The 14,917-nt window shown below is 56.2% G+C and overlaps 1 protein-coding gene across 2 annotated transcripts in view; it reads left to right on the top strand.

Moving 5' to 3' along the window:
* The window catches only part of PPL (periplakin), a 43,090-nt gene extending 28,307 nt beyond the window's left edge, over positions 1–14,783 (top strand). The window contains exons 10-22 of one of the 2 annotated variants that reach the window (XM_087449582.1): positions 956–1,078; positions 1,167–1,313; positions 1,918–2,069; positions 3,043–3,140; positions 3,283–3,440; positions 4,910–5,088; positions 5,174–5,312; positions 6,132–6,325; positions 7,819–7,969; positions 8,749–8,832; positions 9,536–9,652; positions 10,133–10,225; positions 11,230–14,783. In XM_087449582.1, coding sequence (XP_087305708.1) covers positions 956–1,078; positions 1,167–1,313; positions 1,918–2,069; positions 3,043–3,140; positions 3,283–3,440; positions 4,910–5,088; positions 5,174–5,312; positions 6,132–6,325; positions 7,819–7,969; positions 8,749–8,832; positions 9,536–9,652; positions 10,133–10,225; positions 11,230–13,887 — 4,293 coding nt within the window. In that variant the 3' untranslated portion in view covers positions 13,888–14,783. Of the gene's footprint in view, positions 1–955; positions 1,079–1,166; positions 1,314–1,917; positions 2,070–3,042; positions 3,141–3,282; positions 3,441–4,909; positions 5,089–5,173; positions 5,313–6,131; positions 6,326–7,818; positions 7,970–8,748; positions 8,833–9,535; positions 9,653–10,132; positions 10,226–11,226 lie in introns of both variants that reach the window. The other variant, XM_014793471.2, reaches the window with a different exon arrangement.
* Positions 14,784–14,917: the final 134 nt, after the last annotated feature.

The raw sequence follows: 14,917 nt of genomic DNA, 5'->3' as shown, positions 1-14,917 counted from the left end.
TACATTCAGTGTTGTGCAGCCATCACTACTGTCTTTCCAAAACTCCTTCATCACTCCAAATGGGTTAATCTGTACCCATTAAACAGTCACTCCCCATGCCTCCCTCCCCCTGCCCCTGTTAACTTCTAATCCTTTCTGTCTCGATGGATTTGCCTGTTCTAGATATTTCATGTAAGTGCAGTCACATGCTATGTGGCCTTTTGTGTCCCGCTTCTTTCACTGAACGTGTCTTCTAGGCTCATCCACGTTGTAGCATGAATCAGAACTTGTTTTTTTTTTATGGCTGAATAGTATTCCATTGTAAGGACAGACCCCGTTGCATTTATCCATCCGTCTGTTGATGGACACTGGGTTGTTTCTGTAGGAATGTGTTTTTAATGAGACTTGCAGGTGATTCTTGTGAGTGGGTGGCATGGGGACACTTGAACTCAGACTGCGCTTACGGAACTCCTGGTTTGGGTCTGAGCCCTGCTGGGCTGTGAGCTTCACAGGGTGCCAAAGTCCTGCTCACGGCTGCAGCCCAGGGACAGCTGACAATGAGTGATTCCAGAGCTGATGGACTGAAGAATGGGCAAGAGAATTTTCTAGAACAGAGAGGGGAGGCTTGTCTTCTGTGTCTCAAGACTTAGAATGAAAGTACAGCCTTAAGTCAGGGTGCCCCTGGCACAGAGAGGAGTGGAACGGAAGGGAACCCAGAGCTTACTGGTATATATATGAAAGATTCACATGTCATGGAGGTGGGGCGTGTGGACTGGTGGGAAGGGACCCGGCTTCTTCCCTGCGAGGCCCCCAGGAAGTCGGGCTGGGGTGGGTTGGGGGTGTGGCGGAGCAGCAGAGCCTGTGGATTCAGGGTGAGCCCCAGCCCCGCTGGGGATGGGCTTGAAGCCACAGCCAGGCTGAGCCCCTGATGTCCCCGTGGTTTCCTGTCCATAATCGGGCGCCGGCTCCCCCCTAGTTCCACAGAGACGTGAAGGCTGCTCAGGAGCTGCTGCGCAAGGTGGACTCGGACCTGAGCCAGAAGTACAGCCCCGACTTCAAGGACCGCTACCAGCTGGAGCTGCTGCTGCGGGAGCTGGACGTGAGTGCGGGCCCGTCCACGCCCCGCCTGCCGCCTGCCCGCCCCCGGGAGGGCTGCGTGGTCTCACCGGGCGCCCGCCTGCCCGCAGGACCAGGAGAAGGCTCTGGACAAGTACGAGCACGTGGTGCGGGGCCTGCAGCAGCGAGGGCAGCAGGTGGTGCCCCTCCGGTACCGCCGGGAGACGCCGCTCCAGCCCGTCCCCGTGGAGGCGCTCTGTGACTTTGAGGGTGACCAGGTGAGCCGCTGCCCAGGCGGCCGGAGCCCCGGGCAGGCCGGCCCGGCCCAGAGCTGCCTCTTCCCGTGTCACCGCAGGGTCTTGGGGTGACATGGCTGGATGGCGGACCTCAGACGTTTTCAGGACCCCGCGTTCGGCTCCGTCGCTGGGGTCGCTCTGCCGACGCCCCGCCCACTGGCCGCCCGGCCTCTCTTCTGGCCGCTGAGCGAGCCCAGCCGTTCCGCGTTAGTCCGGGCGAGGGTTCCCATGGGCCCGCTTTGAGTCACGTGTCCAGCCTACACCAATCACAGTGACCGGGGGTGAGGCCGTTCTTTCATTGGCCAGGCCTGGGTCACGTGTCTGCTCGTAGCCGTCAGGGACTGCGAATGGAAACGGGACGAGGCCACGTGGACTGGGAAGGGGGGGTCCCCAAAGGGAAACCCAGGCGGGCGCTGGACCCGCAGACCCAACACACGTCCCCGGCCCCTCCCCACTCTCACGGTGAGACGCCTCGGGGAGGGTCTGCGGGACGGGCTAACACTCCCCAGGTCCGAGAGTGGGGGGGCGGGGGCGAGATGGCGGCTGGGCTCCCCGGGCCCTCTGACCGCGTGGCCTGCCCCGCCAGGGCCTGATCTCGCGGGGCTACAGCTACACGCTGCAGAGGAACAACGGGGAGAGCTGGGACCTCACCGACAGCGCCGGGAACAAGCTGACCGCCCCGGCCGTCTGCTTCGTGATCCCTCCCACCGACCCCGAGGCCCTGGCTCTGGCCGACAGGTACAAGGGCAAAGGAGGAACCAGCCTGGATTGGCACCCCCACCCCGGGGCCCCTCAGGCCCCGTTCACAGCCCTGGGCATCCCGACGCAGCCTCAGGAGGTGACTGACACCCCCGCACTTGCACCCCTTGGAGACCCAAGTGGACAGGAGCGGATCCTCTTGGCTGGGCTGACTTGCTGTATGTGAACGTCCACCTGTGGGCACAGTTCAGCAAGCAGTTTTTCTGCATGTGCTGCTGGGCCTTTGCACATGCTGCTGCTCCTTCTACATGGCCACCTACTTGCTGCCTGGTTGGCTCAAGCCTCTTGGCTTGAAGACCCAGCCCTGGGGTCACCTCTTCTGTGAAGCCTTCCCTGATTGCCCCCTGGCCCTCCACCCTGGCTCCAGAAGTGCTGCCACCTCTTGGCTCTCAAGCACCTTCTCCTGCTGCACATACCACTCTTTATTAGGATGCCCTGTGTATGAGTCAGTCTCATCTGGCAGGGGCTCCTTGGAGAGATTTATTGTCTCCAGGGCCTTGTTCAGTACCCGGTGCACAGTAAGTACCCAAAAACTCTGTTCAATGAGTGAGTGATTCAAGGAATGCTTTCATTTATTCATTCAGTAAATATTTATTGAGCACCTACTGTGTACTGCTCCCTCAGGGGTAACCTCCTGGGGGGGAAGATAAAGGAGCAAACAAGATAATTTTAGGTATAAGATTTGCGATGAAGAAAAGAGAGAAAGGAAGGAAGGAAGGAAGGAAGCGGTCCGTCGGAACCCAGGAGCAAAGAAAGCCCAATGTTAGCGTGAACCCTTCCTATGTGTGTCGTGTTTTAACTTTTCAAAGCATTTTGATGAGCCCCTGACTCCTCTGGGCCATATGTGTCTGTGGGTGGAGGGGGCCCTGGGCTGCCCGGGTCCCCAGCCCAGTTTTGTGGGTGGAGGGGGCCATGGGCTGCCTGAGTCCCCAGCCCAGTTTTGCCCTCACAGCCTGGGCAGCCAGTACCGGAGCGTGCGGCAGAAGGCAGAGGGGAGCAGGAGTGCGCTCCAGCAGCGGCACGAGGTGCTGAAGGCAGAGAGCCCTGGAGGTGGGCGCCGGGGCTGTAGCCCGGGGCTCTGGGGAGCCAGGGAAGTAGGGCTGGACCCGGGTCTGTGCCATGGATGGGGCAGGGTCGGGCACAGGAGGGGCGTCACGCACCGTCACCTGAGTCTGTGATTTCCCTCTGGCAGATGCCTCCGACCTGCGGGGGCGGCAGCTGCTGGCTGGCTTGGACAAGGTGGCCAGCGACCTGGACCGGCAGGAGAAGGCCATCGCGGGGATCCTGCGGCCGCCGCTGGAGCAGGGCCGGGCCGTGCAGGACAGCGCCGAGCGGGCCAAGGACCTCAAGGTACCACCTAGCTGAGGGCACAGCTGGCCCCCTGGCTCTCTGGGGCTCCTGCTCAAGGTCTCGTCCCCACAGGGGTCCTAGTGCTCAATGGGGACCACCTGCCATGTGTAACAAGAAGTCCTGAGTCGGGGAGGTAGGGGGGCTGTTCTAGGCTGAGGACCGAGGAGGTGCCTGAGTCCTGGTGCTCCCCCCAGACACGTCCCCAGGAGAAAGGGTTGGCGAGGCTCACGCCGCCTCTGCACAGTTTGTCGCCTGCAGGCTCATGGCAGTACAGTCATGTGTCACTTAACGGGAATACGTTCTGAGAAACGCATGGTTAAGTGGTTTCGTTTTGCGAACGTCATAGTGTATACTTATACACAGCTAGATGGTACAGCCTACTCACACCCAGGCAACATGGCAGTGAGCGGTCGGTCATTGACTGAAGTGTCATCATTATGCGGCGCATGACTGTACTGACGACAGCAACAACCGTGGCCTGAGTAGCACAAGGGAGCAAGAGGCTCTGTGCATAACGGCACTCCAGTTACACAGAGCCGGCTCACTCGCTGCTTGACCACGGACGTGGTACTTCAGCCCAAGCCTGACTTTCTTCAGTAAAATGGGCTGGTCCCCACTCGCGGGGCCTTGGGAGGACGGAGTGAGGGCATGTGAATACCAGCCAGGATTCAAGCATCACCATCCTCGGTCCTCAGTGCCCTCCGCATGGGCATGACCATTCCTGGTCCTCAGTGCCCTCCGCATGGGCATGACCATTCCTGGTCCTCAGTGCCCTCCGCATGGGCATGACCATTCCTGGTCCTCAGTGCCCTCCGCATGGGCATGACCATTCCTGGTCCTCAGTGCCCTCCGCATGGGCATGACCATTCCTGGTCCTCAGTGCCCTCCGCATGGGCATGACCATTCCTGGTCCTCAGTGCCCTCCGCATGGGCATGACCATTCCTGGTCCTCAGTGTCCTCCGCATGGGCATGACCATTCCTGATGTACAGGGGAGTGCAGTGGCCCTAGCTGTGGCTCATGTCAGGGCTGGTGGGGGCCGAGCCAGGGCCCGGAGGATGCCTGGCGCTGTGGTGGGGCATGGCCAGGCTCTACCACATCCTCCCTAAGCTGCTTGGAGCCATGGGGTCTCCCCCTGTGAACGGGGAGAGAAAAAGCACCTACCTCATAGAGTTGCCCCCATAGATGAATGAAATCATCCATGTGAAGTGCTTGAACAGTAAGTGCTCAGTAATTACCTATTATTTTCATCACTCTTGTGAGTCACGGTCCACTGCATCAGAATTCCCTGGGATGCCCATAACAAATGCAGACTCCTCGGCTGGCGCCCCACACCTGGAGAGGGCCCAGGCCTCTGCATTTCAATCAGGCCTCCCCAGAAGCTTCCACTGTCCCCTGAAGCATGGGCACCCCCCTGGGGGCTGGGGACTGCTTGGCTGTGGCCGACACGAAGGGCTCTGGTCCCCTCAGAACATCACCAACGAGCTGCTGCGGATGGAGCCCGAGAAGGCGTGCAGCACGGCCGAGTGCGAGGCGTTCCTACAGGCCGTGCCGGGCAGTGGCAGCGCCCCTCTGCTGAGGGCTCGAGTGGAGGACACCAGCAGCAGATACGAGCGCCTGGTGCAGCTGCTGGACTTGGCCCAGGAGAAGTGGGTGGCAGGCAGGCAGCGGGGAGGTCGGGCGGGGTCAAAGGGCCAGGCGGGCACCCTCTCTACTCCTGCCCCGTGTCCTCAGGGTCAACGTTGCCAACCGCCTGGAGAAGAGCCTACAGCAGGGCTGGGAGGTGCTGGCCACCTACGAGAACCAGCTCATCCAGGATGACACGGTGCCCGAGAGTGGCTGTGCTCTGGACAGCAAGAGGCAGGAGCTGGCGGTGAGTGTGGGGACCCTGGGCCTCGGGAGCCTTTCTCTCCAGGCGCTCCCACCTCACCACCTCTGGACACATGAGGGGCCAAGGCCCCACGGACCGTGGCAGCGAGTCTCTGCAGGTTTGGAATGTCTGCACTGTGCCAAATTGGAAGTTGCCAGTGGAGGCCCATGGCCCAAATCCCAGCTGCTCATGGGGTTTGTGTGGCTTGTGGAAATCAGGTGCTAGTGTTTGAAAACCAAATATCTGCATAACCCCCCAGATTCCCAGGATCTCTGGGCCCACAGGCCCCCGGGTGAGGTCAGCTGGAGCAGAGAAGCAGCTGCCCCAGCCCCAGCATCTGCTTTCTGTCGTGGTTGCCACTGGGCCCACTTCCCGTATTTGCCTGCCTGACCACTGTAGACAAATTTGAGTCTGTGGGCCTAGGGGAGGTGACGATCACACACCAGTTCGCAAAATCCTTGCGGCGTGTTGAGACCTCACCTCAGAGCTGAGAGAATGGTCTCAGAGGACAAAGCCGTCACCGAAGCCTGGAGACTGGAGAGCAGCCGGCTATTCCAGTCCGGGCATGGTGTCACAGCGCATGTGCTATCTGCTGCAGGGTGTAGAAGTTAGTTTTTCCGGTTTTGTTCATTGTAACGGAACATCACAGAAATGACCGCCAGGTTTGAGGAGAAACGCAGAGGCAAAGCCCCAGCCCCTCCCCAGGCCCGGGCTTACCACCCCCAAAGCAGGAGGCCCCAAGCATTTCGGGTAGCGCTGCCCCGGGCCCCAGGGAGCTCTGGCCACAGCGCCCGCCCGCTGTCTGCTTCTCCGCCCCGGCAGGCCCTGGGCTCTGAGCTGCAGGCCCAGAAGTCCCTCGTGGGAGAGGCGGAGCAGAACCTGCAGGCGGCCAAGCAGTGCTGCGGCTCGCTGGCCAGCCGCTTCCAGGAGCACTGCCCGGACCTGGAGCGCCAGGAGGCCGAGGTGCACAAGCTGAGCCAGCGCTTCGACCACCTCCACCAGCAGGTTGAGCTCAGGTGAGGGGCCGCGGGTGGGGTCGACCTTGAGGCCACCAAAGGCTGCTTGTTTTCTAAATAATTTCCTCTTTTTGAAAACAGCAATACATATACAAAGTAAAAAACTCCAAGTGATCATAATGACCAGCCCTTTTCCCCCAAGGGAAGCACTGCTCCCAGTTTCTCGTGTTTCCTTCCAAAAACACTCTGTACAAGCCGGGAAGGTGGACAACAGGATGACAACATACCACACACACTGCATCTTGCTGTCTTTCCTGTGATGTATTTCGCCGGCCTCATGGGCAAGTGTTCCCTCCCCTCTTCTGTTTTCTGGAAGCGTTTGTGTAGAACTGATATTTCTTTCTTAAATGCTTGGTGGAGGCCGTCTGGGCCTGCAGTTTGATTTTTGTATGGGGAAGGATTTTAACTACAAATTCAAGCTCACTGACAGACAGCGGACTGCTTGGCTCGCTTCCTTCTTGACTCAGCTGCAGCAGTTTGTTCTTTCGAGGAATTTGTCCATCCCATCAGGTTGTTCAACTGGCATAAAATCGTTCATGATGTTCTCATCCTTCCGGTGTCTGCAGGATCTGAGGGGATGTTCTCTCTCTCATTCCTGTCGTATACCTTCTTTGTATTTATGTATTTTTCTTTTTATAATTTTATTTATTTTTTCCCCCAAAGCCCCAGTAGATAGTTGTATGTCATAGCTGCACATCCTTCTAGTTGCTGGATGTGGGACGCGGCCTCAGCATGGCCGGAGAAGCGGTGCGTCGGTGTGCGCCCGGGATCCGAACCCGGGCCGCCAGTAGCGGAGCGCGCGCACTTAACCGCTAAGCCATGGGGCCGGCCCTATATGTTCTTTTTTTTTTTTTTTGATCATTGTGTCTGAGGTTTAATTTATTGACCATTTCAGAGAACTAGCTTTGGTTTCAATGCTCTTTCTCCTGTTTTCTTGTTTCCTGTTTCATTGACATCTGCTCTTTATTATCTCCTACTGCTGCTTACATTGGGTTTAATTTGCTCTTCTTTTTTATTCTTAAGGTGGAAGCTCAGACTGTTGATTTGAGAGCTTGCTTCTTTTCTAATACAAGCATTTAATACTAATCACTTTCCTCTAAGCACTGCTTTCGCTGTGTCCCACAAATTTTGGTATGTTTTTATTTTCAGTGAGTTCAAAAGATTTTCTACCCTTGCTTGTGATTTCTCCTTAGACATGTGGGTTGTTCAGGTCCTATAATACACAGCATGTGTCTCTGCAAGTCGGTACACGTGGACCCACCAGTTCTTTACAGAGGCCGTGGAGGACTCCAACTTAACACTCCATAATTTACTGAACCACTTCCTTTCTGGCAAATGTTTAGGTTATTTCCAGTTAAATTACATTTGGTTCCCCCTCCCCTTTTACAAAATGAGCACAGATGACTTCTTTAAGAAGGGGTGAGGGCAGCTTCCAGTGAGGCATCTGCTCACCGTGGCAGAGGCCTGCCTGACCGGCTGGCTTTGCCCCACAGGGCCCAGAGCCTGCAGAGCGCCAGGGCTGCTTACGATGACTACCGTAGCAGCTGTGACCACGTGCTCCGGTTCTTATCCGACATCCCCAGCCACGAGCCCCAGGAGACAGACAGCCTCAGCCAGATGGAGACCAAGCTGAAGAATCAGAAGGTAAGATGGCTGCTTCCGCATGCACAGGCATGTCACAAGGTGGGGTCAGAGGTCAGCAAGCCCCTCTCTAGGAGAGCCGGGCGGTGGCTGCCGCTTGCCCTGGCAGAGCTGTGTCCTCACGGGACTGTGGCCCTGCCTGGCTCCCAGCACCTGACTCTGAGAAGAGGAACCGTGTCTCACTCACTCCTCCCTCCTCAGCGCCCAGCAGGGGGCCTGGCCCAGAGTGGACACTCAGCACAAGCTGGCTGAAGGAGCGAATGGCTACGGAAACATAAGAGGAGCCCTCGTGGGGAAAAGTCCCATTTCCAAAGTTCAGTCCTGGCTCCTCAGAAGGCAGCAATGCCTCAGGGTGAAGGCTGAGGACCATGGGAACCTAACAGCCTAGGCTCAGGTTGGCCGTGTCCCCACGGGCAAGTCATTGAGTCTCACCGTGCCTCAGTTTCCTCACTCATAAACTGGAGATAATGATGGTGCTTACTTACCTCATAGGACTGTTGGAAGATTATATGAGGAAATCTAAGTAAGATATCAGAACAGTGCCTGACATTTTGAAGCACTCAGTAAGCTTTCGTTTCCTGGTAAAGATAACTATCTTCTTGGCCCTTCTTCACAGGGCCTTAGAGTTTCCTTTTGTAACAGACAAATGTATTCGAGGAAGCCATTCCTTATACTTTGTACTACAGAAAAATAATTTTAGATTCCAAGGAATCTACCTACTTTATTAAGTTTTTTTTTTAACTTTTTAAAATTTGACTTTTAAAGTCTCTGTTGTTTTACAGAACCTGCTAGATGAGATAGCAAGAAGGGATGAGGAAGTACAGAAAGTCTGTCGCCAGTCCCAGCGGTACCAGCAAGCTGTCAAGGTGAGAGGGACACTCCTGCCAGAGCGCACAGCCACAGGGCCTCTCTCCACCAGGTGAGCTGGGAAGAGCAGCGGCGGGGCCATCCCCAGGCGCTGCTGACAGCCGTGCAAGCTGGCGCAGCCCTCTGGGGAAACCGGATGGCACCAGGCGTCGAACACCAGAAAAGGGTTTTCTACTGTTTGAAGCAGTAAACTGGGCAAATTTATCCCAATGGGAAAAAATAGAAAAGAATAATAATGCAGGATAAACAAAATCATTGTAACAACATCATTTACAATAGCAGAAGAGACAAACTAGAAATAATTTAAATGTCCATCCAGTGGCAGAGGAACAGCTAGGTCAACTATCACCCACCCACCTGATGGGTTATAAAGTCATCAAACTGGTCAACAGGAGGGTTAGAAGGTGGCGACGTGAGGAAAGGTGTATGGCACAGTGTGAAATGAAGACAGCAGAATGTCACACTCTCTAGGCCAGGAGGGAGCACTCGGCAGGGGGGAGGGGCACTGCGGGCATCCGTTTGCTGGTCTTGTTTGTTGTTCAGGGACGTAGCTATGCACTGCGGACGTATGATGGTTCTCAGAACCTCCTGGCAGTCAGCGCAGCTGCAGCTGTGTGGAGGACATCTGCAGTCAGCCGGAAGCAGTGTAAGAACGTTTCCGTGTCAACTCCTTGTCTGTCCTCTGCCGTGTCTCTCGCCCAGGACTATGAGTTAGAAGCAGAGAAACTGAGGTCCCTTCTTGACTTGGAGAATGGAAGCAGCAGCCACGTGAACAAGAGGGCCAGGCTCCAGTCCCCTGCTGCCAAAGTGAGGGAAGAGGTGAGTCTCTGCCCTTCAGGATGCGCGGCACGCGGGCCTGAGATGCACACGCAGTGGGGAAACCAGGCAAGAGCCCTCCTGGGTGCAGACAGGTTCCGTAAGAGAGGAGAGTCACCTTGTTCTGGGGCGGCGACACTGATGTGCCCAGAAAGAAGCCTGCGGGAGGGATCTGGGCCGGAGCATGCGTGTGGCAGGTTCCCACTTTGCCCCCCTCAGGAAGTACACAGAGGGCGGATGTTCAGTTCCTTCTATGCACTAGAACACGCAAGACTCAGACAGAGACCTGCTCGAGGCCCTTGGGGATTGAGACTTCTGACTCTAAATCTACTTTTCTCTCCACCAGATGAAACTGCAGTGTAGCTCCAGGTAGCAAGGGGCAGGAAGCTACCCTCTATCCCCAGATGCCAGACCTCCCAGAAACTGTCTGAGCTCTCTCTAGCTTAGCCTGCTGACTCCTGTTTGCTGATTGCTCTCCTGTAGGAAGCGGCTCTTGCTGCCAAGTTCACCGAAGTTAACGCCATCAACAGACAGAGGCTGCAGAATCTGGAGTTTGCTCTGAATCTTCTGAGACAGGTAATGGATCTTAGTAAGACATTCTACTCACAACTATTCCAGGGGCCCGCCCCATGGCCAAGTGGTTAAAATTCCACACGCTCTGCTTCGGCAGCCTGGGGTTCAGGGGTTCGGATCCCGGGTGCAGACCTACTCTACTCATCAGCCATGCTGTGGAGGCATCCCACATACAAAATAAAGGAAGATTGGCACAGATGTTAGCTCAGGGCGAATCTTCCTTATCAACAAAAAAATCACAACTGTTCCAGCAGGTGAGAAATAAGACTCATTCTGCCTCAAAGAAACAGCCCATGAGCTAGTGGGAGTGAGTATCCCTTGCTAACGTGGCTGGGCAGCACCAGTGTGAATACTGGCCCAAGCCAATGCTTCTGTTCACAGGAGTATAACTTTAGGTGTTCCATCCAACAAACATTTGCTGAGCACCCAGTAAAAGGTAACTTAACTCATTTGTTAAAGTCCATAACGTTTATGACAGCATTGTGATAGCAGGAAACTGGAAGCAACTCAATATTCACCCGCAGCAGGTGATTAACTAAATTAGGGTCTGTGGTACAATGGGAAACCGTGTAGCTGTTACGCAGTGAAGGAGCACTCTCGGTGCTGCTGCGGATTTCTCTCTATACATTAAGTGCGATAAGCAGGGTGTGGAACAGGGGACTACCATTTATTTGTTCACAAACACATGACGCACATTAAAAACACACGTGTCTCAAAGATGTCAGGTATCCTCTGGGAACAGGACCAGAGGGGGAGACTCTGGTTTCACTTCACGTCTTCTGTGGTTTTAAAATATTTCACCAGATACATTTAAAAAACCTAGTTGTTTACTGTTTTCAAAAGTAACCCTAGAACTCTAGTGGACCCAGTGCTGAGGGAGTCCTTGGGGACCATAGGACAACCAGTCCGACCTGTTCACAGGTGACCCAGGTGCGCTCTGACCAGATGAGAACAGGCTGTGCAGAGAGGCTGGCTTTAACCGTGTGTTGTCTTCTCCTTCCCAGCAGCCAGAGGTAGGAGTGACCCATGAGACCCTGCAAGGGAGCAAGCCAGGCTCTGGAGCAGAGGAGACATGGAAGATTCGGAAGGAGCTGGACGAGGAGACGGAGCGGAGGCAGCAGCTGGAGAATGAGGTCAAGAGTGCCCAGGAGGAAGTCCGGATTCTGCAGAATCGGAGCCCCCAGGAATCGGTGGTGAGGAAGGAGGTGCTGAAGAAGGTGCCAGACCCCGCACTGGAGGAGAGCTTCCAGCAGATGCAGCGGACCCTGGCAGAGGAGCAGCACAAGAACCAGCTGCTACAAGAGGAGCTGGAGGCGCTGCGGCTGCGGCTGCGCGCTCTGGAGCAGGAGACCAGGGACGGGGGGCAGGAGTACGTGGTCAAGGAGGTCCTGCGCATCGAGCCCGACAGAGCCCAGGCCGATGAAGTCCTGAGGCTGAGGGAGGAGCTGGAGGAGCTGAGGCGGCAGAAGGGCACCCGGGAAGCAGAGGCGGTCCTCCTGCAGCAGCGCATCGCGGCCCTGGCCGAGAAGAACCGGGCTCAGGAGAAGGTCATGGAGAAGGAGGTGGTGAAACTACAGAACGACCCCCAGCTGGAGGCCGAGTACTGGCAGCTGCAGAAGGACCAGCAGCAGGAGGGCAAGCTCAGGGAGAAGCAGGAAGAGGAGCTGAGCTTCCTCCAGGAGAAGCTGAAGAGGCTGGAGAAGGAGCGGGCCATGGCCGAGGGGAAAATCACCGTCAAGGAGGTGCTCAAGGTAGAAAAGGATGTGGCAACAGAGAGGGAGGTCGGCGACCTCAAACGCCAGTACGAGGACGAGGCCGCCAAGGCTCGTGCCAACCAGAGGGAGAAGACGGAGCTGCTGCGAAAGATTTGGGCCTTGGAAGAGGAAAACGCCAAAGTGGTGGTCCAGGAGAAAGTGCGAGAGATCGTCCGGCCCGACCCCAAGGCAGAGAGGGAAGTGGCCAGCCTCCGCCTAGAGCTCATCGAGCAGGAGCGCAAGTACCGGGGGGCCGAGGAGCAGCTGAAGAGCTACCAGGCTGAGCTGGAGGCGCTCAGGAGGCGGGGCCCCCAGGTGGAAGTCAAGGAAGTGACTAAGGAGGTCATCAAGTACAAGACTGACCCCGAAATGGAGAAGGAGCTTCAGAGGCTCAGGGAGGAGATCGTCGACAAGACCAGGCTCATCGAAAGGTGCGATCTAGAGATCTACCAGCTGAAGCAAGAGATTCAGTCCCTGAAAGACACCAAACCCCAGGTACAGACCAAGGAGGTGGTCCAGGAGATCCTCCAGTTCCGGGAAGACCCCCAAACCAAAGAGGAAGTGGCATCTTTGAGGGCCAGACTATCAGAGGAACAGAAGAAGCAAGTGGATCTGGAAAGGGAGAGGGTTTCCCAGGAGGAGAAAATCAAACAGAAGGAAGAGGAGCTTTCCCAAGTGAAGGAAAAGGTGGTCCCACAGGAGGTTATCAGGTATGAGGAGGAGCCCGGCCTGCGGGCCGAGGTGAACGCCTTCACCAAGAGCATCGATGTCGAGCTCCGGCAGATCGACAACCTCCGTGGGGAGCTGCGGCGGCTGCAGCGCCGGCGAGCCGAGCTGGAGTGCCAGCTGGAGGAGCTGGAGCGGGAGCGGCAGGCGCGCAGGGAGGCTGAGCTGGAGGTGCAGTGGCTGAAGCAACGGCTGGCTGACCTGGAGAAGGAGGAGGGGGAGGCACGCGAGAAGGTGACCCTCAAGCAGAAAGTGGTGCTGCAGCAGGACCCCCAGCAGGCCAGGGAGCACTCCCTGCTCAGACTCCAGCTGGAGGAAGAAAGGCACCGGCGGCAGGTCCTGGAGAGTGAGCTGGAGACCCTGAGAAAGAAGCTCGCCAACCTGGAGAAGATGGAGGTCAAGGAGAAGGTGGTCTTCTCTGAAAGCATCCAGGTGGAGAAAGGCAACACCGAGCAAGAGATTCAGAAGCTCAAGAGCAGCCTGGAGGAGGAGAGCCGGAGCAAGAGGGAACTGGATGCAGAGGTGAGCCGGCTGGAAGCCAAGCTGTCGGAGCTAGAGTTCTGTAACTCCAAGTCGTCCAAAGAACTGGACTTCCTAAGGGAAGAAAACCACAGACTCCAGCTGGAGCGGCAAAACCTGCAGCTCGAGACCCGAAGGCTCCAGTCAGAAATTGAAATGGCGGCAACAGAAACACGAGACTTGAGGAACATGACCACGGTGGGCTCCGGGACGAACCTCGACTCCAGACTGTGGTCCCTGGAGAGAGAACTGGACGACCTCAAGAGGCTCTCCAAAGACAAAGATGTCGAGATTGATGAGCTGCAGAAGCGCCTGGGCTCCGTGGCCGTCAAGAGGGAGCAGAGGGAGAACCACCTGCGGCGCTCCATCGTGGTCATCGACCCCGACACGGGCCGGGAGCTGTCCCCAGAGGAAGCCCACCGAGCTGGTCTCATCGACTGGAACATGTTTGTGAAACTCAGGAGCCAGGAGTGCGACTGGGAGGAAATATCGGTGAAGGGTCCCAATGGGGAATCCTCTGTGATCCACGACAGGAAGTCGGGCAAGAAGTTCTCCATTGAAGAGGCCCTGCAGAATGGAAGGCTGACGCCTGCTCAGTACAACCGTTACATCAACAAGGATATGTCCATCCAGGAGCTGGCTGTCTTGGTGTCTGGGCAGAAGTAGGCACAGCCCTGCCCTCCATCTTCTTGGAAGCAGACGGCTGGCTCTTTTCTACCTAATAACCTCCTGGTGTCCTCTGCTCCCTGGCCCCGTGCAGACCCCCTAATCTGTGCAGAGCCGAGCATGTTACCCGAGCCCTGGCCATCAGGCTGCTCACAGTGCAGCTCACTTACAAGTGGGACAGGCACTGGCTGAACCGTCATTCAACCTGGGTGAGGGACCCACTTCGTCCCCCAGTGATTCAGAACCACCCTGCCCTTCCTTTTTCTCCCTTTTCCTATACACACCCATCAGTAGACTCCTTGTGTGATACCTGGAAGCAGTCTAACTACTAAAGCACAAGACGACCAAGGCAGACAAGCCCGCTCCATGGAGCACTGGCCTTTGCACACCAGACGGGGAAACTCTCGGGCAGAAAGGCTTCCCTTCCACACACCTTTCCATTCATCAGAGGACTGGGCCCCTTGGGGCTGCCAACCTGCATTCACACCCGTCTTGGATTCTGGCTGAGAGCCGACTTTCCGTCAGAGGCCTCCTAGTGAGACAGATCTGGGCTGTATGCCAGAAAAGGTGCCAAGAAGCCAGAACAGTGTCTGGCCCTCGGTGCTAGAGGGAAGGTTAACTGTCAGCCAGATTGTCCCAGGACAGCACGCCATCAGAGAACGTTTTATGGCTCTGCAAGTACAGTATTGCACAGTGGGCTGTGCTGCTATTAGCCTTAGTCTCATGCCTTACATGTCCTGCTTATTATCTCACTGGTATTTAGGTATATACTACAGCTGATTGTTCACCAAACAAATTCTGGGTTCTCTGTATCTCATGTATTAGATAAGAAAATGGGAAGTAATGGGGAACTCTATTCATAGTGCAGAAATAAACGCCCCGTGGCTTGATTCTAACTTTGTGGTGTGGTTCTTCATCTTTGCCATGTGAGGCTTATTTCACCCCCCGATCTCTCTTGGCCAAAATGGATATTCCATATAAGACCAGCTCCTACAGGAGAAAGAACTGTTTGCAAATATGGTAAAAAGAA

The sequence above is a fragment of the Ceratotherium simum genome, chromosome 26 (genome assembly GCF_057802395.1).
Source record: "Ceratotherium simum simum isolate JZ-2026a chromosome 26, ASM5780239v1, whole genome shotgun sequence".
Taxonomy (NCBI): domain Eukaryota; kingdom Metazoa; phylum Chordata; class Mammalia; order Perissodactyla; family Rhinocerotidae; genus Ceratotherium; species Ceratotherium simum.
Note: the sequence above shows the minus strand (reverse complement) of the source record. Positions and strands in the feature narration are given on the sequence as shown.